The following is a 27,143-nucleotide window of genomic DNA, read 5'->3' as shown; positions in this document are numbered from 1 at the left end:
ATGAGGTTGATGAAGCATACGAGTTATTTGTTTCATTATTTAGTGATTATTGTAATATTCATGCCCCAATGGTAGAAAGATCTTCAAAAACAAAAACAAAAAACAAACCATGGATTACCAAATCAATTAAAAAATCAATTAATAAAAAATATAAGTTGTATTCAAAGGTGATTAAATCAGGACATGAAATTAGTAAAGTAACCATATATAAGAAGTATAGAAATACGTTAACAAAAGTACTTAGAGTAGCTAAAAGAAATTACTATACTACTTTATTTTTACACAACCAGAATAATTCCTCGAAAACATGGCAAACTATCAATAATCTTCTTGGGAAAAACAAATCTAATCACAACCTACCTGAAAAATTAATAATTAAACACGATAATGGTAATGAAATAGTTCAGGATACTCCCGAAAAAATTGTAAATACCTTTAATCAGTATTTCACTAACATCGGTCCCAACCTTGCAGAGAAAATTGCATCTACATCAATGTATTCTGATTTTTTGACAAATGCTTCAGACAAATCTTTCTTTTTAAACCCTACATGTTATGACGAAGTTCTTCATTTATTAAAAGGTATTGATATTAGAAAATCAGCGGGATATGATGATTTACCGGCTAAATTGATTGTTATAGCTGCAAACGTCATTGCAATGCCGCTATCCTACATTATTAATTTATCATTTACACGTAGTCGTTTCCCCACTGCTTTGAAAGTAGCAAAAGTAATACCTCTATTTAAGAAAGGTAATACAGATAAACCCGGTAATTATCGTCCAATTTCCATTTTGCCTTTATTTAGTAAAATTTTTGAAAGAATTATCAATAACAGACTTATTATCTTCTTTGAAAAATATAATTTGTTCTTCAAACACCAGTACGGTTTTCGTGAAAAATATAGTACAAAATTATCCCTAATTAATCTAATTAATAATTTTCTTTATCAAGTTGATAATAATAAGTCTTCATTAGGTATATTTATTGATTTTTCTAAAGCCTTCGATACAATTAATCACCAAATTTTGTTATCCAAATTATATTATTATGGTATTAGAGGGCAACCGTTACTTTTGTTTACTGATTATTTAAAAAATAGATCCCAATTTGTTTTTTCGAACGGTCAAAGCTCCGATCAGTTATCAATTCAATGCGGTGTTCCACAAGGCTCGGTTCTTGGACCCACTCTTTTTCTAATCTATATTAATGATTTACCAAATTCTTCCAGTTTTTTTGAATATCGTTTATTTGCTGACGACACTACCTTATATCACAATTTTGCAGGCAGTAATATTGATTTGTCTATGGTAAATCATCATTTAAAAAAAATATCAAACTGGTCTGACACTAATAAATTAACTGTTAATTTAGTTAAAACTAATTATATTATTTTTTGTAACCGATATAAAACTATTAATAAATCAAACAATATTTATTACAAACATGTTATGATTAAAGAAGTCAATGAAATTCAGTTTTTAGGTGTTAAATTAGATAAACACATCACATGGAAGAGCCATATAAACTTTATTAAAAATAGGATAAAAAAGAAATCTGGAATTCTGTTTAGTTTACGCCATATTGTACCCCGTAATATTTTACTTATGCTTTATAAATCATTTATTCAATCAAATATTACTTATGGTTTAGAAGTCTGGGGTAGCACGTATAAGTCCCATCTTTATCCTATTTTACTTGTCCAAAAAATGTGTCTTAGATGTATAACTTTCTCTGATTTTATGGCTCCATCTTCTCCATTATTTAAAGATCTGGGTATTTTAGACGTTTTTAAGTTGTTCGAATTAAGTATAGTTAAGTTTGATCATGACCAAATTAACGGCAAAACACCACATCAAACAATGGAATACTTTTATTTAATTACACATAATGCTAGTACCAGATTTAGTAATAGATATAATTTTGCAATTCCGAAAGCTCGCACAGATGCTGGTAAATTTAGAATTTCTTTTAATGGAGCTCAACTTTGGAATAATTTACCCTTAGTTATAAAATGTACCTCTTCTAGATTTAAATTTATAAATGAAGTTAAATGTTTACTTTTACAAAAATATTAATGTTAGCCCTTGTTTACGTTATTTCTTTCATATAGTTGCTGTTTTTTTCTTATTGAATTATTGTTGATAGATGAAAATGTATGCATTATGACTAATTTATTTTTTGTGACAGGAGTCAAACCTTGATTAGCGAAAGCTATTTTTTGGCTCCTTTTCACAAACACATACATTGTATTGTATTGTACTATTTATGTATGATGATGTGAATAAAGTAAAGTAATAATGGAGTCTTATACACCTAATACAAAGTACTTTACACACAAAAATGATCCATAAAATATCCTAAGATAACCAAGAAAAAAGAAGCTGTTCTCCAGCACTTTGAAGCTCCTATTCAGAGCTCGCTGGAACAGTATTCACAGGAGCTTGAGTAAAAAAGGCATCTGTCTATCCTATCCTATAAAATAAGAAGAAAAAAGATGTTGCTTAAGACTTTTGTAAAAATATCAATTTTATAGGTGTTTGGTCTTGAAGACGAGGAGATGAAAAAGGAGGCCAGGTTTTGGTCTTTGATGTTTCTTCTGCTCGGTGTCGTCATCGGCATCTCTAACGTCATGACGGGTTGGATGTATTCCGTATCTGGGGAACGTTTGACCATGAGACTACGTAACAAAGCTTTCTCAAGTATGCTTCGACAGGTGGGTACGCAGAAGGGCGCTAATCAAATATTCAATTCATCTTTTATTGGTCTAATAAAAAAAAAAATAATATACTGCAGTGTAAAACACATGAACAGTGTTAAAACAACAGAAAAGTAAAAACAATATTGAAAGGTTCTAAAAAAATAATTTAAAAATTTATCCAAAATTTATTTGTAAATATGACATTAGTGTGTATGCAAAAAAATAATTAAGTGGAAAGACTTAAATATGTATAAGTAACCTCCATATAGAGTTTTTTCTTCTTTAAAAATATTTTATCTCTTACCTTTTCAGGATATTGGCTGGTTTGATGATCCAAAACATAGCACAGGCGCTCTCACACATCGTTTGGCTACTGACGCATCAAACGTGAAGAATGTATGTTTTATTCAATTCACTGTTTATTTATTTTGACTTTGTCACTACAAGAATGTTTTCCTAGAGGGCCCAGTATACGACTCACAAAACAATAAAATAAAATGATACACGGGAGACAATACATCTTTAAACTCGATTAAATTAATGTTCGTTATGTAATGATCGTTATTATTTGAATTTTACCCATCAGGCCACAGGTATTAGAATTGGTACGACAGTACAAGCATTGGTCACTCTTATTGTCGCTCTGATAATGGCGTTTGTCTACGGCTGGAAGTTGTCGTTGGTAGTTCTAGCAGGAGTTCCGTTGATCATGATTGGTGGGATGTTAGAGATGCAAGCATTCGCTGGCAACCAAAAGACGAATGAAGGACTTCTTGAAGATGCAAGCAAGGTAGGAGACGCTTAAATATGGTAGTGATATGCCCAAATATGGTATTGATATGCCCAAATATGGTAGTGATATGCTTAAATATGGTAGTGATATGCTTAAATATGGTAGTGATATATCCATATATGGTAGGGATATATCCATATATGGTAGTGATATGCTTAAATATGGTAGTGATATGACATCATCATGTCCATATATGGGCACATCACATTTTGTTGATAGTGTAGACAGGAGCTACTGAGATACTGATGTGTTCAGCAATCCCGCAATGTACATAGAATACTGAATTGATTTTGACCATAATTTGGTTTTTATTTTGCAGACGGCTTCAGAGTCTATTGAGAATATCCGTACAGTAGCATCGTTAACGCTTGAGAAACACATGCTACAAACATACAGTAAATGTCTAGAAAATCCACACAAGTGAGTTTTTACCAAATTTGTACAGCAGAAATGCCCTTCCTTATTCAATTAAGAGGGCGCTTTCTTGTGAAATAAATTAGCGACAATATGTTTTTAACACTTTTGTAGAATTGTAAAAAAAAAAATAAATAAATAAACTAAATAATAATAATGTATATTTCTAAAAATGTTATTTTGTATTAAGAAAATCAATGAAAGCTTCCCTGGTTTCCGGATTCGCATACGGATTTTCGCAAGGAATGATGTTCGTCATGTACGCTATTGCGTTCCGTTACGGAGGTCACTTGATAGGAATAGGCGAAATGACAGCTACTGAAGTATTTAAGTAAGTACCCTCACTCTTGTATCCGAGCAGAATATTAGTTTATTATATTTATTTATTTAATTTTATATTAATTATTTATTATATCTGTATAATATTATATTTCTAAATTTGTTCATACTATATATATCATATCATTTCATTTATTTGACCAAATTTCAAATACAGTAAAAAGTAAGACATTAAAACACTACAAAGTAAATCAATGAGGTAGGATCACCTAAAAGTTATAAATAAGAATAACCGTCGAGAGGCTCTCCACATGGAAATACTTAATTAAACAGTTAGGGGAAAAATGGCAAAATCAGCACTGTGTTCATGTTACAGAGTTGTCAGAACAATATAGATTATCTGATAACACTCCTAGAAAGTAGGAAGACTTTTGTCATTTTCCCCCGACTGTAAATTGAATTACACACATAAAAAACACAATTTGTTTTGTAATTTTTTCGCACTATAACAATAACAAATTTATTATTCCAGGGTCTTCCATGTGATAGCTTTTGCCGGTATCTCCGTTGGTCAAGCATTTGCCTTCGTGCCAGATTTCTCCAAAGCTCAGATATCCACAGCGCGTATGCTACAGCTGTTTAATCTGGTTCCAAAAATTGACAGCTACTCAACATCTGGCCAGAAACCAGTAAGTAAATTCAAATTTAAAATTCTGATATAACTAATACTAACGTATTATCAGAATCTATGTTAACACTGCTGTTCAAGTATTTAGATTTTACTGTATTAATTGTTGGTATGTTGACTATATGTTTTGTTGTAACTTTTTTCAAATTAGGAAATTGTTGGGGAGATCAAATACGACTCGTTGGTGTTCAGTTACCCGACACGACCAGATACAACCATTCTTCACAAACTTGACCTGACGGTTGCGTCTGGTAAAACCCTGGCTTTGGTCGGAGCTAGCGGATGCGGCAAAAGTACACTAATTTCGATGCTGGAACGTTTTTATGACCCAGCAGAAGGATCAGTGGTGAGTTTAAATTATTTTTAATATTTATTATTATATAATATAATTTCATGGAAGACCCTGGAATAATACATTTTTTCTACTTTCTTCTATATACATATATAGTATGTTGTTTTGTAGAGCACTCTTTATTTCGAAACGGTGCATTTTTGTTGTGAATACTATTAGCATTTTGCAAAGCACGCTCGTTGAGCTTGTGCACTCTTTGTGTTCATAATCAGTGTACCATGTCCCGCATACCTGGCTCAGCCTATATATTGTGCCAGTTCTGCGGTACATTTCACTTCGAAACCTGAGCTGCACTGACGAGATCTAAGAAGATCGAAACAGTACTGTCTGCAGATTGGATATAATATATATATATATATATATAATATCTTTTATCTTGCACTGATGAAGGGCTAGTGTTGCCCGAAAGCTCTGCTAACTTTTCTGGCTGTTTACTTTATCGTTTTGATTTAGCTTTTCGCTTTTTTTTTGTATCTCCATTGAGATCCAGCCACTGATACCCACAGCATTGTCATTTTTTCAGTAATTTGCCTTTGGATTTATATATATCTTTTTATTTATAATATTTTTTAATTTTAAAAATCAAATGAATTGACGTTGGACATTATTCTTTAGAACCAATAACAACAAACCACCAATTGACCCAAATATGTTTTATTTCAGACTGTCGATTCGCACAATGTCAAACAAATAAACCTGTCGTTCCTTCGTTCACAAATGAGTATTGTGAGCCAGGAACCAGTATTGTTCAACTCATCCATTTGCGACAACATCGCATATAGCGTTGATTATACGCCAGACTTGGACGAAATAATTAGCGTTGCTAAGCAGGCAAACATCCATGACTTCATCAGTAGCCTACCAGAGGTTAGTATGGTCTCCTATTGGTTTCTGGCTTATAAATATTCATGATTTTATCTCTAGGTTTTCCATTGGTTGATGGCTTATAAACATTGATGATTTTATCTCTATGGATTTTCCATTGGATAATGGCTTATAAATATTCATGATTTTATCTTTCATTGGTGGATGGCTTATAAATATTCATGATTTCAACTATTACCATCTTTTGTAGGGATATGACACGCCTGTAGGTGAGAAGGGAACACAGTTGTCTGGTGGACAGAAACAACGAGTAGCTATTGCTAGGGCTTTGCTAAGGAACCCAAAGATTCTCCTTCTAGATGAGGCCACATCTGCTTTGGACACTGAGAGTGAGAAGGTTAGCCAATATTTTTGTTCTAACCTATTGTTAAAATCATCATCAACATCTCATCATTATTTCATCATCAACATCTCATCATTTCATCATCAACATCTCATCATCATTTCATCATTCATCATCAATATTTCATCATTCTTTCATCATCAACATCGCATCATTATTTCATCACCATCTCATAATTATTTCATCACCATCTCATAATTATTTCATCACAATCTCATCATTATTTCATCACCATCTCATCATTATTTCATCACCATCTCATCATTATTTCATCACCATCTCATCATTATTTCATCACCATCTCATCATTATTTCATCACCATCTCATCATCATTTCAACACCATTTCAGCCTAATTCATTCCGAAGGCAAAATATTGATAATAACAATTATTATGTACATTGTTTTATTCTTTTTTACTTGGTAAAACAAACAGTAAATAAATAATAAAAAAACTCTTTGTATCTTCAACAGGTCGTACAAGAGGCTATTGACCGTGCAAAGGAAGGAAGAACTTGTATTGTGATAGCCCACAGACTGTCCACCATTCAGAACTCGGACGCCATTGCTGTCATCGATGATGGACAAGTCATTGAGATGGGAACTCATGACGAGCTGATGGCAAAACGAGGGAGCTATTTCACACTCGCTGGCGGTCTTCAGAAGTAGAATGTCCTTTACTTCACTAGCTACTGAAGTAGATTTGAAATTGCCGGTCCTCAAATGCCTTCTCCTTTTTGGACGCAAATAAAAATAAGACATTCTCAGCTGTTAGTATCATTTAGTTTTGTACTTATTGGTTTTCATAAAATAGTTTGTAAAGTTGACCAAATATTAGTATTATGTAATGAACTAAAAATATATATTATACTTGAATTTTAACGATTGGAAATGGAGATATAGACTTTGTGTATGTTATTTACTACGGTTGAAAGTAGTTAGGCATTTTATGAGGTAGAGAGACCTAAAGTTGGAGAATTTATAATATGGTATAAATGACTAAAATAATTAAAGATGTATTGTCCCCCAAAAAAACATGAAAAATGAAGATTAATTTTAAAAAGACTTTGAATATGCCATTTCGCAGGTTCTAATAAAATTAAAAATCACTTTCATAGAAAAAGGAACTTCAGTCAATGTGGCTACCATGATTTTGCTGTAAATTTAAAGTTTTTTTCTGGTAAATAATTTTGTGTTGTTGATTTAATATTTGGTTAACGGAATAACTATTATGTGACATTCAAACCTTTAAATAATAATAATATACATATTAATGATATACTGTGTTACATTTTCTCTGTTATCTTGTTGCGACCTTTTAAAGTTTTAAGGTCAAACAGATTTTCAATTACATTTTAAATAATTGTACTGTATTTGTGTTTTTCACCTGTTATATTGTTGATAATACAGGTACTATAAAAAAGTATACAATAATAGATTGGATAAGCCTATATATTGGACTCAATATAAACAAAGATAACATTGTTAGGGTCTTTTAAGAGATGAATTAAAAAGTCTTATTTTTTTCTGGTCATTAATATACTAACTAGTTTTAATATGAAAGAGTTTTCTTAAAAAACATTTTTTGTTATGGAAAGCTTTTGATAAATCTTACTTTTATGAAAAAAAAACACATTCTATTTTATTTTTCAGACATAGAGTGCCTTTGTACTAGGAAGTGTAAGGGAATATGATTTTTTCTTTTTTGATTTAATACTGACATTTTGGAGATAATTAGACCAAATTAAAACACAATGACCTCATTGTTATCACCTTGTCGCAGCTTGCTTTGTATATAGAGTAGAAAATAATGCAATATATTTATGTATCATATGAAATATTATTTACGTTCTTTTTTTTTGGTATTAAGACTTTATTGGTACATTAAATATTCCTTTTTTATTGTTTATATTTGCCAATCCATTGTAATTAGTCTGTATGTAGTTCATGAATATTCATGTTTGTATGTATTCATGAATATTTATGATTATAAAGTATTATGAATATTCATGATTGTATGTATATCGTGAATATTTATGATTGTAAAGTATTATGAATATTCATGATTGTAGGTATATCGTGAATATTTATGATTGTAAAGTATTATGAATATTCATGATTGTATGTATATCATGAATATTTATGATTGTAAAGTGTTATGAATATTCATGATTGTAGGTATATCGTGAATAGTAATTATTTTAGGAATAACATGATTATTAATGATTGTTGGTGTATCATGAATATTCATGAGTGTTGGCATTTTATGAATAATTCATGATTGTAGGTTTATTATAAAATATTTGTGATTGTAGGAATATCATGAATATTCATGATTATATTTAATAATAGCTGGTGCATGTATTGTTTCTTAACTTTTCTACTATAGTTTATTCAGTGCATTGGGTTATTTTTATGTATAATAATAGCCATTGTTATAAAACAGAGAAAATGTAGTTAATGAATGTTTTCTGTCACAAACTTTTATTTCATTGCTGTATTTTAAACATTGTTGGATCTTAAACATTGTGGGATCAAACATTGTTGGATCTTAAACATTGTTGGATCTTAAACATTGTTGGATCTTAAACATTGTTGGATCTTTTTAAAAGGTAGATGATCGTGATGGTTTTTGTGGGGTGCGATTTAAAGTTCTGTAAATTAATAACATCAATAATTTTAATGACACATTAACTTTATTGCGAAATTTATAACAGAAATTTAGATAAAATATTGATTTTGAATATTTATACTGTAGTATGTTAATGTTAGAGTGTCTGTTTCTTAGTATTAAAGGTCCGGTTTTTCAATTAGTGTTTGTAACTACATATAACAATTATTGTTCTGCCACATGGCAGTGGTAGAATATGGCACAGTGGTTGTGCACCAGACCTATCATTAAGCTTGGTTCACATATGGATGCAATTCATTTGACCATTCATAATGGGTCATTTGAATTGTCGCTTGTGATTGGTCAACTCGCTGCGTTGCGTCCAAGTGGATTTAGGCTCACATACTGCGCATGTTACCTCAACATACATTTGGGTCATTTTTTTATTGCCGAATTTCGACCATTTTTGGCATGCGCAGAATCACACAATAAGCAAATATATTATATAAAAGTATATATATTATAAAAGTAGATATTTTGATCATTTTCGAGAATTTTTTTCTTCAAAAAATGACCAAATTTCGACCCTTTTCTTTTTCGATATAACTGGGTACAAACACTATAAGATGATGATAACGCAATATATACGCATATATAGCAATATTATCGCATAGTAATTGAATTTTAAAAAGTTGATATTTTGGCCATTTTTCGAAAAATCCTTGTACTATAGTAATAAACATGCGCAGAGTCGAATAATGGGTTCTGCGCATGTCAATTGTGTTATAGTAACCAGTTTTATAGAAAAATAAAAAGGTCGAAAATTTGCCATTTTTTGAAAAATCCCTACTGGAAAATGACCGATTTTCCACCCTTTTATTTTTTGACATAAATGGTTACTATAGTATAATAAACATGCGCAGAGTCGAATAAAGGGTTCTGCGCATGTCAATTGTGCTATAGTAACCACTTTTGACATAAATGGTTACTAATAGTATAATAAACATACGCAGAGTCGAATAATGGGTTCTGCGCATGTCAATTGTGCTATAGTAACCACTTTTGACATAAATGGTTACTATAGTATAATAAACATGCGCAGATGCGAATAATGGGCTCTGCGCATGTCAATTGTGCTATAGTAACCAGTTTTATCGAAAAATAAAAAGGTCGAAAATTTGCCATTTTTTAAAAAATCCCTGTACTATATATAGTACAGGGAAATTTTCGAAAAATGGCCGATTTTCGATCCTTTTATTTTTTGACATAAATGCTATAGTATAATAAACATGCGCAGAGTCGAATAAAGGGTTCTGTGCATGTCAATTGTGCTATAGTAACCACTTTTGACATAAATGGTTACTATAGTATAATAAACATGCGCAGAGTCGAATAATGGGTTCTGCGCATGTCAATTGTGCTATAGTAACCACTTTTAACATAAATGGTTACTATAGTATAATAAACATGCGCAGAGTCGAATAATGGGTTCTGCGCATGTCAATTGTGCTATAGTAACCACTTTTGACATAAATGGTTACTATAGTATAATAAACATGCGCAGATGCGAATAATGGGTTCTGCGCATGTCAATTGTGCTATAGTAACCAGTTTTATCGAAAAATAAAAAGGTCGAAAATTTGCCATTTTTAAAAAAATCCCTGTACTATATATAGTACAGGGAAATTTTCGAAAAATGGCCAATTTTCGACCCTTTTATTTTTTGACATAAATGGTTACTATAGTATAATAAACATGCGCAGAGTCGAATAATGGGTTCTGCGCATGTCAATTGTGCTATAGTAACCAGTTTTATCGAAAAACAAAAAGGTCGAAAATTTGCCATTTTAAAAAAAATCCCTGTACTATATATAGTACAGGGAGATTTTCGAAAAATGGCCGATTTTCGACCCTTTTATTTTTTGACATAAATGGTTACTATAGTATAATAAACATGCGCAGAGTCGAATAATGGGTTCTGCGCATGCCAATTGTGCTATAGTAACGATTTTTGACATAAATGGTTAATATAGTATAATAAACATGCGCAGATGCGAATAATGGGCTCTGCGCATGTCAATTGTGCTATAGCAACCAGTTTTATCGAAAAATAATAAGGTCGAAAATTTGCCATTTTTTGAAAAATCCCTGTTAAACATGTGCAGAGTCGAATAATGGGTTCTGCGCATTTTTTCAAAAATGACAAAATTTCGACCCTTTTCTTTTTCGATATCTGGGTACAAACACTCTATAAGATGATAACGCAATATATGCGCATATATAGTAATATTATCGCATAATAATTGAATTTTAACAAGTGGATATTTTGGCCATTTTCGAAAAATCCCTGTACTAATAGTTCAGGATTTTTTTCCAAAAATGACCAAATTTCGACCTTTTTTTCTCTCGATATAACTGGGTACAAACACTCTATAAGATGATGATAACGCAATATATGCGCATATATAGCAATGTTATCGCATAGTAATTGAATTTTAAAAAGTTGATATTTTAGCTATTTTTCAAAAAATCCCTGTACTATATATAGCACAGGGATTTTTTCCAAAAATGACCAAATTTCGACCCTTTCCTTTTTCGATATAACTGGGTACAAACACCCTATAAGATGATGATAACGTAATATATGCGCATATATAGCAATATTATCGCATAGTAATTGAATTTTAAAAAGTTGAAATTTTGGCCATTTTTCGAAAAATCCCTGTGCTATATATAGCACAGGGATTTTTTCCAAAAATGACCAAATTTCGACACTTTTCTTTTTCGATATAACTGGGTACAACACTCTATAACATGATTTTAAAGCAATATATGCGCATATATAGCAATATTATCGCATAATTTTAAAAAGTGGATTTTTCGGGAATAATACTATTGAATAATAGAGGGGATATAGTAAAACTATTCAAAACTAATGAGACTAGAGTGTACCCAGTTCTGCTGCTTATTATGGTAAAGAAACAACACCTCCTTCTCAAACTTTATGTGACAAAAAATGTCATATCACTATCATATTTGGGAATATCACTACCATATTTGGGCACATCACACTTTTTGTCAAACTAGCTTGATAGTGTAGACAGAGCTTTATGTACAACGTTTTTCAATAGAAAAAGTAACCAACACAAAGAAATAATAAATTATATTTATTTACAATACGATATATAGGCTGCTGAAAGGTTACAATATTTACATTATAAAATTAGTCAAACTTCTCATGATAGCTATCCTTTTTACATACCCATACCAAATAAAATAAAGGGCCAAATCCTTACATTACATTAATGAAAGACTTGTGTTGTACCACTAATTAATGCATATGGCACAAGGGAAGGTGAATAAAAAAGGATTTTATTCACCTTAATTTGTTTATGATTTTTGCCGTACAAAACATCTTTATGTACTTATTACAGCGTGATGAATTAACTTTTGGTCCCATTTCTTTGTATGTATTGTAATCAAGCAGTTCTAGCACCACAAGTCAGTGGGTCAAATATAATGTTTATAACATGGATTCGTGCCTGCATTACATTATGGAAGTTATTGGGCACTGCACCTACAGCGTCATTCCGTAGTGGTTCAAACCCCCTGTGTGCTTACTCCGTTTTATAAATTTGATACATATAATCTGAAATGTTTTTGTTATCAAACAGGTAAAGTTTTTGAAACTGCCTTTCCGGCTGCGGAGGAGAACAACTTCGCAAAGAATGTTAATCCTGTCTGGCCACCTGGTATGTAACTGATAATGTACCACGTGAGAGCGATTACTTGACAAATTGCACACACGAATGTTAATATGGTTGATTTTGTCTGAGAAATAAAAAGAAAGATTTACAATTAGTTTAGTGTTTTTTTATAATCTCACTCTCAGAACACATGTTCAACATGAATACGCAACAGTCGGCGCCCATCAATGCAAAAGATTTGCTCATGGTCAGCACTTCATTTTACAGTTTTTAGACTCTGGACCTTGCCCTATTTTGAAATCCTGTGCTACCACTGGAAGCCTGTTTCCATTTAACACATATCTCGCGAATCAAACATTCCCAAGTTTTAATTGGTTGCATATTCATCACAAAAAGGTGGATAAAAATATACTACACATGCGCAGATAAATGCAACTAATGGAAATAAAATTGAAGACAGAACTGTCCAGTAATAATGCCTTAATAGATAAATGTCCACAAAAGAGTAAACATTAGTATCCATATAAAGGTAAACACAAGAGTTCATTATTCATCATATTGCATTCTTGGATGCATTCTATTTCACACCATATATTTTGGTGATGATGACATTCAAACTGCTTCTATTTGAAATAATAAAATAAATGAAACGTAGAAAGAAAACTTTACCACCATAGCAAAATATAACGTAGCAGCCATAGTTCCAAAATAGGCAATTGTGAATGGTAAACGTTGTACAGAGCACAGATGCTTTATGTGAGCCCAAGGACCCCAAAGTAGAGAAAAACTGTTTAAAAAAAGAAAAAAAATCAATATTATTATCATAATAAAACAATGACAAATTTCTGAAAGTAGCTAAAAATTCATATTAATAATCACAAATAGCAAACAGTGGAGCTGTGGCTTGGTGGTTATGATGCTTGGCTACCAATCTAAGGGTCCTGGGTTCAAGTCCTGTCATATGTCAGGGTTTTTTTCTCATGACAATTTACAACTCCACTCCCAAAGACTTAATAATAAGTCTTTGTCTATGTAGAGCATCTTGTGTATATGTTTGTCTTATATGTTCTAGTGCAGTATATGGAGAGCCATCTCGATAGTGCTTTGCACTCATGGCAATCCTCAGGGTGCTGCACCGCTGTGTTGTCATGTATGTTTGCCTGAAAATTAAATAAAATAAAATAAAAATAAAATAAACTTTTTTGCAATCTAAACTGTCCTGTTGTAGTTTTTTTTTTTATAAATAAAATAATTTAATATTAACAAAACTTTCAAAACAAAGTTATTTTAAATTCAGCGTAAAAAACGTAATCTTTGTAAACAGTATAATTTACCATGTTAACTCTATAAAGCTCTGTTTACACTATCAAAAAAGTGTGATGTCCCCAAATATGGTAGTGATAATGATATGCCCAAATATGACATCATCATGTCCATATATGGGCATATCACATTTTGTTGTCACAAAGTTTGATAGTGTAGACTGAGCTCAAGGTACAGCAATGTTTAGGTTGCTATTTTTTAATTGTATGTCTGATTTTTATGTACTGATGCCGAAAAAAAATAAATCAATCAATGTTTAAACATTTTAAAGTATATTTCTGTCTGGTTTCACAATTAGTACGGTAATTATAAAGATAATATCTAATGATGAATGTACGCTGTAATTTAAAGCCATGTTACGGTTTGTCAAGTTTGTACGTCAAGTAGTGCTACTGTACTTCTCTATTACCAGTATGTATTCATACAATTAACTTGCATTGTTGTAAAACCAAAGATCTAACAAATGTACTTGCCTTGAAATTGTAAATAAACTTCCCATAGTGTAAAGTAGAGCAAATTTTCTCGCCTTTAACACAATAAATGGAGCAACAAAACCAGCCATTACAAAGCAGAAAACTCCCATTAGAAGTAGCGTAAAGAAACCTAGAATGCGTTGACGTTTACTCTGGAAAGAAGAAGAGGTTGATTTTATTAATTATTGTAATGGTTTGACCTATTCTTTCAGTTATTGATTTTGGAAGCATTTCTTAAAATCTCAGCCTTCTCGGCATACTGTTAATATTTTTGTGGGATTACATTTAATATAGAGATTAGTACTTAGTACAGTAAGTAAGTATTTAAAGAGATTAGATTAGGAATGTTCCAATTTGTAAAACATTTGGTTTTGAATGTGTTAAGCCAGGGGCCTAGCTACGATATTTATTTAATAAGTTTTGTATTAAGTCACACAGTAGGGACAGTATACATACATGTGCATAGCTTCAGACATAACAATTAAAGAAATAGTAATAATCAATGATTGATAGTAATAATATTATGAACACAGTGACATCTTTTAGATACTGTAAAACATAATCCAAATCATACTTCAACTTTATAGAGAGACAGGTAAGTCTTAATAATAATAGTACTCTTTAGTTTATTATTATTAGGCCACTTAGCTAATCCATCATGGAGTTATGATTAGTCTTTTTTTTAGTCAGGCCTACTAACTAAAAAAGGCCCAGGCCTAGGCCTAGTTATAACTTATAATTATATTATAATTCTAGATTTATATTATAAATTCATAATCATTAGATGGCTAAATATAATGTGACTTGAGGTACAACAACAATATAGAAGAATTACACTTCATACTGCAAGCTCTGACAATTCATAATATGTAAACTATTTTTCTAGGCCTAGGTTGTGAGAACCTGACCTGGGTAGGGCACTTCCACCACTGCCAAAAAGCTTATATTCTCGCGCACAACACTTACCAAACTTGGACAGAACGGATCCTCGGCAGCCTGGGTATACCAACCATTTTCCTGCTCTTTTGGAGATGATGGTTCTGACCTTCCAAATGAAACCCATGATTTAAGTGATTGCGAAGATAATGAAGATTGTGACGAAGAATCACTATTCTTTTTAGAGCTTGATAAGTAATCTTGTAGCTGAGAATTTATTCCCAAATTCGATGACATAATTTTTGTTTTGTGGCACTCTTATTTTCTTTTTTTATTTGTTGAACAGCGCCCTCAACCTAGAAACTTGGCAAAATAAAAAAATAGAAACTTATTTAAATATCTCACATTTTTCAAGTATACACTAAACAACATCGAAGCATGGGAATAAAGGTGTCGGTTTCCCAGTTAGTCACAGGTACTTACAAGGAGGGCCACGTGAAGGCCACCTTATTGCTCTTTTTTTAAAGTAAATCCAGAGGGAAAAACCGAATTTCTCGGAGAAAACCCAAATTAATTTAAAGAAAATGAATATTGTATTTTAATCGAATTGACTAAATTATTTACCTTTAGGTTAAGTGGTGGGTAGAAGTATGCAAGGCGTGCACTCCACACACACTTGTACCCACTGACGAAAGTTTCCTATCCTTCTATGTATAACAGCGCGTACTGTTGATTCTTTACCTATTTATATTCTTTGCTTGTACCCACTGACGAAAGGTTAGTAATAATCATAATTAGGAGTATAACTTACTGTACCACACAACAACAAAACACATATGAACAGATCATACTAACAAATAATTACATCAAACACAACCCATATTAGATAAACAAAATGATTAGTAGAAAAACATTTATCTCCATACCAAATCAATTTATTCCTTCCCGAAACTTACCAATATTGTATAAAACTTACCTTCATACTAAATTAATTTTCCCGCCAAATTACCACTATTTATCTATTGTAGGCCTACTGTCTTACCGTACCTCCATATTAATTTGATGTACCCACCAAATTTACCACCATTTGTATCCATTGTGTAAACACAAACTTACCTCCGTACTAAATTAATTTGTACCCACACACGACTTACCAGTATTAATTGTACAATATACAAATTGAGCACAAGCTTACCTCCATACCAAATTAATCAGAATTCATTCAATTCACCTCAAAATGTTGTTTTTTCTATCGGCGATTGCGATTGCCCTCTCAACAAAAGAAAATATAATATAATGGAAGGTGGTGTGGTGGTATTTTTCAATAAATTTGTAATAAGAGACCTCCGTAAAGACATTTTTGGGGCATTCTCTATTCCACAGTTTTGGTTGTTTCTAGGACCAGGCAACGATAATCGATACGTAGGTCCTGTTCTCATCGAAAATCTATTATTTGTATACGTCCAATTAAGGCTGTGTGTTCGTCAATAATCAGAACAGATATTGAAATTGTTATAGTCAATTTCGCCACACGTCAAAAATAGCAAATTCGAATTTAAATATGAATAAACTGAGATTTAAATTAAAAAGTTACGCTTGCTCTAATTTGGCAAAAATCATTTTAAACGCGCGCTTGTTTTAAAGCTGTGATTATTATCGATAGTTATTTACGTTTTATTTGTTTGCCTGGAATGCGGAAACAAGTTACTTAACGCGATATCTTCGCTTACTGGCATTAAGATAATAATGTAGTAATTCTTGCTTTTCAATCTGGCGTGCAACAAAAATTATTATTAATAATTATTAATTAATATTATAATTATATTAATTATTTCAATAATGATCTTCAGTAAAAGTGCGTTCATTAACGATGTGAACTAAATTAATAAATAGGGTTATTAGGCGCACTTTGCAAGCAAAGTCGGCATTCGATCGTTGATGTATTTAAAAAGAGCTCGGAACCATAATAAATAACAACATTGCTAATCTAACATAAATGTCATTTCATCATCAAAGCACAGTAAATAATTTTTTTTCTCTTTTGTGGCGCAAACACCACTTTTATTCACATTCATATTATCTCATATTACATAAAATCGTATTATTTAACTTGTAAATGTCGTTACAGTTCATAAGTAACATTTTTACATATATGAATTCTGTATTACTCCTTTTTTCATTAATTTTCTTATATTTTGTTATACACTTGACAGGATCATCATTATCATCTATCCCGTTTTAAAATAGTTCACACATTTTCATTTGTTTGTTTTCATTTTACAACTCGGATTATACAATATATTTATATACATGATAAAAAAAAAAACAATAATAGCTCAGTACCACCAGTAACCCGTATCACTGTAATTCTTTTTCGGTTAATCGTATCAAATTAGAAATTATATTATCATAATCTTATTTCTTAAAGCTACCCATTTTTCTATACTTGTTTCTTTATTGTTGTATGTTTCACATTCAATGTTATATAACATATTGCTTTTAAATGAATTCCATAAAGATTTACCCACTGGCTTATTTAGTGCAGATAACATTTTTATTCTATAAATAGTAAATGCTGCAAAAGTGTAAATATAATCTATTAGCTTATCTCCCGTTCCTAGTATTAATTGTTTAAATGATATATTATTGTGATTTAAACTTACAAAGATACTAAGCATTTTCCTCCAATATTTCTGAATAAATCTACAACTAAAAAACAAATGATTTTCATTTTCAATTTCTCCACATTTGTCACACGTTTGTGTTTCCTTAACTTTCCACTGATACAGCCGTTTGTTGGTAGGCAGTATTCTATGTAACATCTTATAATTGAATTGTGCTAGTTTCTTATCTTTCATTTTACATACTTTCCGTAACCAAGAAGTTTTCCAATCAATGTTGTTATCATTGAAGTAATCTTCCCATTTTAGTTGTGACATTGGAATAATGAAATATTCTTTCACAAACCATGAGTATATTAGTTTGGTAGTATTAATCTCATACTTGGTCCCAACGAATTCATCATTATCATCACAATTGAAAATATCTACCTCCTTAATAATACGTTTCCATTGAATTGGTATTGCCTTAATAATGCACAAATACTCATTTAACCAGTTGGTTTTACATTGTAGTTTCACCAGTATTTCGTTTGATGTTAAAAAAGTGTTCTTATTAACAATGTCTTTAATACTGATAATGCCACTGTCAATCCAATGCTTGTAGAAAAGCGATTTTTTTTTAGTTTAACGTAGTGGTTTCCCCACAGTTGCTCATTCATTATATCGTTATAAGTTTCAGGTTTTTCTTTAGAGATTCTGTTATAATTTATGTAGGCTTTTATCATATTTTTGTAAAACAGTGGAATTTTATCAGAATTAACATCAATAATGTTATAACATGACATATTAAGTAAAACATTAACATCACATATTTTTTAATATAATACATTGGAATATTTTTCCATTTAGCACCATCATCATTCATAATTCTTTTTAACCAGCCACACATGAGTGCGTTAACATGAAGAGTAAAATCAGGCATTTTAATGCCTCCCATCTCAACATCACCAATTAGAGTTTTTCTTTTTATCTTTTCCCTTTTATTGTTCCAAATAAAATTATATATTAGATTTGTAACTTGTGTATATACATATTTTGGAACATCAGTGATATTTGCAGCATATGTTAATAACAGTAAATAATTAAAGCCACAATCTATATACTATATAGCTAATACATTAAATCATTAATATTGATTATTAGGCCTAGGTTATTATAATAATAGAGCTAAATTGAAACTGTAGCTAATAACTTTTACCCTAAAAGACGTGCTAACAAAACATAGGCCTAACACAAGTCCTACACAAAACAGTCTTCTGTCACGAAAGACCACTATATACGAATAGGCTATAATACTGCACATAAGATAAAACATGCTGATCTAAAATCGCTATTACATCACTCAATGCTATTACACAGAGTATATTATTATAACAACTTTTTCGAGATAATATCACTAAATAATGCAATCTTAAAAAACACTATTAATAGAGCCTGAATATGTAGGCCTACTACAGTATAGATCTATATCAAGTGTATATATAAATCCAAAGGCAAATTACTGACAAAAAATGACAATGCTGTGGGTATCAGTGGCTGGATCTAAATGGAGATACAAAAATAAAAAGCGAAAAGTTAAATCAAAACGATAAAGTAAACAGCCAGAAAAGTTAGAGCTTTCGGGCAACACTAGCCCTTCATCAGTCAAGTGTATATATATAAACACTTTTGTGCATAGCATAGAGCCTAGAGTATAGGCTAATGTTACTTGTACTTGGATACTGTACATTAAATTAATAATCATCAATAATCATCATCAATCATTAATAATTATCATAGAATATTTCTTAGATAAATACAAAGCCCTATAATTTAGCCTACAGTCTTACTTTACGACTGCACTGTAGGCTGAAATCGTCTTTAACAATACTAGAAAAACCCTGTACTATCAAATAATATAAAAACAAATAATAATTTAGTCGGTACACACCACGAAATGCAAAATGAAGATGACACGAACATCAAAGTGTACGAAATGTTGAGATAACTTGTAGACTTAAAAAGATGAAAAAATCGAAGTGATGACATCTCTACGTATAGTAGACCAAAATTAATGACGCGGTGGTACTCAACGTCATCCTTACCCGTTGATTAAAAAAGCCGTCATAATCCAAGTGATGAAATACTAAAATGTGATGAAAAACGGCAGCGCTTGCACTATTTTTTTTGTTAAGTCAATTAATTGAGAAAAAAAACCGATGAAAACAAAATTGCAGTTGATGAAAACAAACTCGTGGTTGATGAAAACAAAATCGGAGTGATGGAAACAAAATCGGAGTGATGAAAACAAAATCAGAGTGATGAAAACAACATCGTAGTTGATAAAAACAAAATCGTAGTCGACGAAAACAAAATCGTAGTTGACAAAAACAAAATCGTAGTTGACAAAAACAAAATCGTAGTTGATGAAATCAAAATCGTAGTTGATGAAAACAAAATCGTAGTTGATGAAAACAAAATCGTAGTTGATGAAAACAAAATCTTAGTTGACGAAAACAAAGTCGTATAGTTGACGAAAACAAAATCGTAGTTGACGAAAACAACATCGTAGTTGATGAAAACAAAATCGTAGTTTTTATTTTATTTTATTTTATTTAATTTTCAGGCAAACATACATGACAACACAGCGGTGCAGCACCCTGAGGATTGCCATGAGTGCAAAGCACTATCGAGATGGCTCTCCATATACTGCACTAGAACATATAAGACAAACATATACACAAGATGCTCTACATAGACAAAGACTTATTATTAAGTCTTTGGGAGTGGAGTTGTAAATTGTCATGAGAAAAAAACCCTGACATATGACAGGACTTGAACCCAGGACCCTTAGATTGGTAGCCAAGCATCATAACCACCAAGCCACAGCTCCACTCCAAAACTAAATCTTGATAAAAACAAAATCGTAGTTGATAAAAACAAAATCGTAGTTGATAAAAACAAAATCTTGATGAAAACAAAATCGTAGTTGAAGAAAACAAAATCTTGATGAAAACAAAATCTTGATGAAAACAAAATTAGTAGTTGATAAAAACAAAATGTTGATGAAAACAAAATCGTAGTTGATAAAAACAAAATCTTGATGAAAACAAACTCGTAGTTGATGAAAACAAAATCTTGATGAAAACAAAATCGTAGTTGATGCATTCAGCTTCAATACTTATCTAATAAGAATAAACGTGGGAAAAAATGATAACGTCATAGCAATCGACTGTGAACAAAACAATGTGGAATAAAATTCTTCAAACAGTTTGATGAAACGTCGTAATAAAAACAAATCGAGATGATGAAAACATCCTGTAAAATCCTCAAAACCATAAATGATTTATGTCGATAGATATCGTATTTAAACGTATACTTACATAGTAAGCACAGAAATGGTACAAACACTTGTGGATTAGCCGATAAAAAAACAAAAAGTCGTTTGAATCAATAAAAAAATCAGAAGAAATCTGCATTATTTTTGCTCAATAGTTTTAAAAGTATGAAGCACGACATGGTCAATTAAAATGTAAAAAGCTAGACAAACCTAACAAAATAAATATTATAATTGCTTTGATGATAAAAATTGGAAGCGAAAATGGACACTAATTTTGAAAATAAATTCCATAAGAGTTGTTTTTGCTAAACAATTTAGTTAAATTATTTAAACTCAAAATTAATAATTAATAAAATTCGCAAAATCCATATGTTTGTAAAAATACATATGAATTGTTGAACATTTATTATGTGTAGCACATTATTCTATGATATAATTGGCAATTGATGTATACCTATTGATACAATCTTTTTTTTTGTTATATCATATTAATAATCAAATTATAAACAATATTGATTTCATATGCCTAAATTTCATGCATGATACAACCAATAATCGGTAGGCCTATTTTCTTAAACTATTTCCTAAAATCACCTGTAAAAAAAGTTTGATGCTTTCTCGTTGAGCAGATGCACTGTGAATTAAAAAATACACACAAGACCAAAGAATTATAACGGTAGTAAAATTATAATTCTTTTCCACCGGTAGTTATTATTCCGAGCGTGTAAAGTGCGCATGCGCAGAGACGTTAGAGTAAAGTGAAAATGTTTCTAGAGGTTGTTAACCCCACCAGTTAATTCAACCAATCAAATCGTCAAAATAATACGCACGGTAGCAAATCGTATGCATGGAGGTATAAAAATAGATACCTCCATGTCTTATGTGTGTTAGTACTCTACAAATTTGAATCAACATTTTATTTATGCAAAATAATATTTTGGTTCGGTTGTATTAGTTCTTACTATTGTTTGATGGACCGATGCTCCAAAGCTACGATGAAAAAATAATAATATCCCAGAAAGATTTTGGGGAGCACCATAGCGCGCAGACTCAATAGACTCCAGTAAGCCAGCAGTGCATCTTTTTATATGAATTATTTTTCTTCATCCACAAGTTTTAGAATTAGGTCCAAAAGAACTTGCGATTTAGGTTAAATTTCTTGTAATGACCTACAAATAAAAACAAAAATACAATATAATTATCTTAAAATGATTGATGGGCCACCTCATCAATAGACCCACTGCAACACCTATGGTACTACATGAACAACATCGTCATTGAACAGGTGAACGATCAAACCCGATTTTCTTTCGTCCTAATTCTTTAAGCCTATTCGACTACAGATTGAACTTTTAGCGGTTTTAGCTTCCTATTTAGTATTATCTAGACTGTGCTTATGTATTTTGTATAGATATGGCGGTAGAGCACCATGTATTAAACCAAAGAATATATATCACAAGAATGAGTATTCCGCGATTTTTGCATGAGAAATTTGTAACATAGAGCTAGCTCCAGAGAGTGATGCCCGCCCTCATAAGGGCGGATGTATACATCCATACAAATAAGACTTGATTTAATAGATATTATACATGTCACATTAAATAGAATTATGATAATAGTTTTGCAATTGTAAACTATTTTATAATACATATTTATTAACAAACTAGTGTACATTCACTTTTACAGACAATTTTTTACTAACATGCTAAGTTAGTTCACAAAAAAGGCCTAACACAGCAACACCAAAAGTCAACGAATCGTTACTCAGCACGGCCTATTCTTTACCATTGCCCGTGTACTCCTCTACGCCCGGTAAATTAAGTATTGTTTTTATGATATAAATTAGTATAAAATACATGTTATTAATAGGAAAAAATGTTAAATGTCATTAACATTTATTTGTTTTACCAGAAACAAGTTAAATATAGGAATATTATTAAACTATCCTACGTGAAAACGCGTAAACACCAACACGCCCGGTCGCGATTTTTTTTTTCGTACATAAGTTGGGGACCCCCTCATGAAACGTCACAAAATAAACATGAATAATTCATCATTTAAAATTAAAATTATAGTTTCTATTAATACTATTAGGCCTAATTATTAGTCTCTAAACCCATGTCTATTCTAGTAGTAGCTGTGTGGGTGTGTGTGACGTGTGTGTGTTAGATATGACCAAACTATCTTTGGTATGACACAATCCGAGTAATAAGTCAGCAAAATTAAACAATAAACATTACAGAAAAATACATTTTTTATTCTGTGAGTCAAATCTTCCCATCTCATGTGTTCATATACGCGCATTTTTAAAGTTCCTTTGAGTACATGCATATTGTTTGATAATAAAATAGCAGAATTAAAAAAATACATTGCACAAATTATACACATTCTTTATTCTTGTGGGTCTAAGCTTTCTTTGGGCTATGTCCAATGAATTACTACTTAGTTTAATGTCTTGCCTAGCTGTCGATTAGCCTCGACTCGACACATTTTGTGTGAAGAGTGCGCGAAGGCAATCACGTGAATTGACTTAGAATCCTAGGCCTACTGTAGAAAGAAAGTATCGTATCGCAGTTGTGTAGGCCTAGGATTCTAAGTCAATTCACGTGATTGCCTTCGCGCACTCTTCTTTTTCACACACACACACACACCACTATGCAAAATGTGTCGAGTCGAGGCTAATCGACAGCTAGGCAAGACATTACACTAAGTAGTAATTCATTGGACATAGCCCAAAGAAAGCTTAGACCCACAAGAATAAAGAATGTGTATAATTTGTGTACTGTATTTTTTTAATTCTGCTATTTTATTATCAAACAATATGCATGTAATCAAAGGAACTGCGCGTATATGAACACATGAGATGGGAAGGTTAGACCCACGAGAATAAAAAATGTATTTTTGTGTAATGTTTATTGTTTAATTTTGCTGACTCTAAAGGCTGGTTTCCTGTCGACGTAAGAACATCACTTTTGTTGCGACTACGTCGATTTGTCGTAAGAAATGCGGATTTTACAGGAAACCGATTACGATCGAAAATTTACAAAATCGACGCAACGTAAGAAAAATGGTAACGACAAACGATTTTACAGGAAACCGATGACCTAACAATTATTGCGTTACGACGTTTTCTTCCGATTTTACAGGAAACCGGGATTTTTGATCTTACGCTTGAATGAACGCCCTTGCGTCACGTTTCTTACGTCTCTTACGAAAGTTGACTTGAAGTCAACTTTCGCAAGAGACGTAAGCGCAATCGTAACAAGCAACCAATGAGCGACAAGAGTTATGACGTAATGTGTATGTCCTTATAGTGAAATAAAGCCGGACAATAACATTTGTATGTATTTACTACTATAATTTTAGCCCACTTTACGATGTTGTACATACTTTACAAATGCACAGTAGTTTCAATATAGGCCTAATAATGTTCTAATCAGGGAGTTTACAGCTCATATCAAAATCTAATACTCTTATTTATGGACGTGCAATAAACAATCAGCATCGGTAGAAACGTCACGAAAATGAACATTTGCAACAAGATAAGATATAGAAAGCCCCTTTGTAAGCAATATAATATTATTATGTAACTTTTAAAAAAAATTGTTTGCTTGATTTTGTATAATTTATATTGTTTTGTTAAATTTATTCTTATTATAGGCCTGTAAATAATGGATATCTTACTGCGGTAGTACTATCTCATGCTCGATTAGAGTATGCCTGGGCCCATAGGCCAAGGCCTAGCCTAGGGCCTAGGTAGGTCTAATAATAATAGGAATCCCGAAATGATTTGCCTTTTTTTAATTTTGAAAACTATTTAAGGCTAGGCCTAAAGGGCCAGTATAATTCATTCATATTTTGATTCATACAATAATACATAGGCCTACTAGCCTAGGCTCCTTATAGGCTAGTTTGATTAGATTTTGGTCAAATCAATTCCTATTAGTACAGTATTAATTAAGTATTATTACTAATACTAGGGCCTAGCCTATCTACTAAAAATAATATGTTGGTGTGCTGCACTGACACTGATGCTGAGTTGCACTGACACTGATGCTGAGTAGCTACAGGTACAATAACATCATTCAACATTTCGCGCGAAAAATGATAAAACCCGCTCTAAAAAGAAACACCAATCAGAGATGTTGTTTCAAATACGTCATAAATCTGACCGACGTAAGAAAAAAATTTCAACTTTCGTAACAACACTAAAATCGACGTAAGCATACGACGTGTGTTTCACAGCTAAAATTTCAACTTTCGGGAGCAGCATAACTACAGATGTTTTTCTGCGGCCCGACACGATCTTGACTAACGTCAACGACGTCAATTTTTTCTCAACTTTCGTAAGAGACGTAAGAAACGTATGAAACGCAAGAATCGTTGCAAAATTCGACTTCTTACGTCGACAGGAAACCAGCCTTAACACACACGTCACACACACCAACACAGCTACTACTAGAATAGACATGGGTTTAGAGAATAGTAATTAGGCCTAATAGTATCAATAGAAACTATAATTTTAACACGTAATTCTTTAGTAATAAATTATATTAAACACACCATAAACTAAAGGCTGATTATTTCGACAATCCACACAAAACGCCGCTATTCTATTATGAAATCGCACGCGGCAACCACAGCGGAGATAGGCCTAGAATCCGTACCGCACTTGTGTAAACTACTGTAATCACTTCTTGTTGTTGCTATACGCTTGGGTGCACACGGAACAAGAAAATTTAACTGATGAATTATTCATGTTTATTTTGTGACGTTTCATGAGGGGGTCCCCAACTTATGTACGAAAAAAAAAATCGACCGGCGATTTTTTTTTTCGTACATAAGTTGGGGACCCCCTCATGAAACGTCACAAAATAAACATGAATAATTCATCAGTTAAATTTTCTTGTTCCGTGTGCACCCAAGCGTATAGCAACAACAAGAAGTGATTACAGTAGTTTACACAAGTGCGGTACGGATTCTAGGCCTATCTCCGCTGTGGTTGCCGCGTGCGATTTCATAATAGAATAGCGGCGTTTTGTGTGGATTGTCGAAATAATCAGCCTTTAGTTTATGGTGTGTTTAATATAATTTATTACTAAAGAATTACGTGTTAAAATTATAGTTTCTATTGATACTATTAGGCCTAATTACTATTCTCTAAACCCATGTCTATTCTAGTAGTAGCTGTGTTGGTGTGTGTGACGTGTGTGTTAAGGCTGGTTTCCTGTCGACGTAAGAAGTCGAATTTTGCAACGATTCTTGCGTTTCATACGTTTCTTACGTCTCTTACGAAAGTTGAGAAAAAATTGACGTCGTTGACGTTAGTCAAGATCGTGTCGGGCCGCAGAAAAACATCTGTAGTTATGCTGCTCCCGAAAGTTGAAATTTTAGCTGTGAAACACACGTCGTATGCTTACGTCGATTTTAGTGTTGTTACGAAAGTTGAAATTTTTTTCTTACGTCGGTCAGATTTATGACGTATTTGAAACAACATCTCTGATTGGTGTTTCTTTTTAGAGCGGGTTTTATCATTTTTCGCGCGAAATGTTGAATGATGTTATTGTACCTGTAGCTACTCAGCATCAGTGTCAGTGCAACTCAGCATCAGTGTCAGTGCAGCACACCAACATATTATTTTTAGTAGATAGGCTAGGCCCTAGTATTAGTAATAATACTTAATTAATACTGTACTAATAGGAATTGATTTGACCAAAATCTAATCAAACTAGCCTATAAGGAGCCTAGGCTAGTAGGCC

General features: G+C 31.9%; 2 protein-coding genes across 3 annotated transcripts in view; one reads left to right on the top strand and one right to left on the bottom strand.

The window, feature by feature from the left end:
- The window catches only part of LOC140045301 (ATP-dependent translocase ABCB1-like), a 30,032-nt gene extending 20,828 nt beyond the window's left edge, over positions 1-9,204 (top strand). For both annotated transcript variants that reach the window (XM_072090145.1, XM_072090146.1), the window contains exons 15-24: positions 2,537-2,716; positions 3,014-3,097; positions 3,288-3,491; positions 3,814-3,914; positions 4,099-4,239; positions 4,720-4,876; positions 5,027-5,221; positions 5,891-6,094; positions 6,303-6,449; positions 6,929-9,204. In XM_072090145.1, coding sequence (XP_071946246.1) covers positions 2,537-2,716; positions 3,014-3,097; positions 3,288-3,491; positions 3,814-3,914; positions 4,099-4,239; positions 4,720-4,876; positions 5,027-5,221; positions 5,891-6,094; positions 6,303-6,449; positions 6,929-7,123 — 1,608 coding nt within the window. In that variant the 3' untranslated portion in view covers positions 7,124-9,204. The remainder of the gene's footprint in view (positions 1-2,536; positions 2,717-3,013; positions 3,098-3,287; positions 3,492-3,813; positions 3,915-4,098; positions 4,240-4,719; positions 4,877-5,026; positions 5,222-5,890; positions 6,095-6,302; positions 6,450-6,928) is intronic.
- A 3,022-nt stretch (positions 9,205-12,226) lies between these two features.
- On the bottom strand, positions 12,227-15,791 carry LOC140045300 (uncharacterized). Its single transcript, XM_072090144.1, has 4 exons — positions 15,535-15,791; positions 14,569-14,720; positions 13,442-13,559; positions 12,227-12,896 (listed from the first exon to the last, which is right to left on the bottom strand). The coding sequence occupies exons 1-4, from the start codon at positions 15,739-15,741 to the stop codon at positions 12,732-12,734; spliced, it is 642 nt and encodes a 213-aa protein (XP_071946245.1). The 5' UTR covers positions 15,742-15,791; the 3' UTR covers positions 12,227-12,731.
- Positions 15,792-27,143: the final 11,352 nt, after the last annotated feature.

This window comes from Antedon mediterranea, chromosome 3 (assembly GCF_964355755.1).
Source record: "Antedon mediterranea chromosome 3, ecAntMedi1.1, whole genome shotgun sequence".
Taxonomy (NCBI): Eukaryota; Metazoa; Echinodermata; class Crinoidea; order Comatulida; family Antedonidae; genus Antedon; species Antedon mediterranea.
The sequence above is the reverse complement of the archived record's forward strand: the minus strand, read 5'-3'. Positions and strand labels throughout refer to the sequence as shown.

Excerpts from the sequence above, each read along its gene's own strand:
- LOC140045300 (XM_072090144.1), bottom strand. The coding sequence starts at position 15,741 with ATGTCATCGAATTTGGGAATAAATTCTCAGCTACAAGATTACTTATCA. Across the intron at positions 14,721-15,534 it reads ATCCGTTCTGTCCAAGTTTG|AGTAAACGTCAACGCATTCT; the intron begins GTAAGTGTTGTG and ends TCTTCTTTCCAG. Across the intron at positions 12,897-13,441 it reads CGTTATATTTTGCTATGGTG|ACAAAATCAACCATATTAAC; the intron begins GTAAAGTTTTCT and ends TTTATTTCTCAG.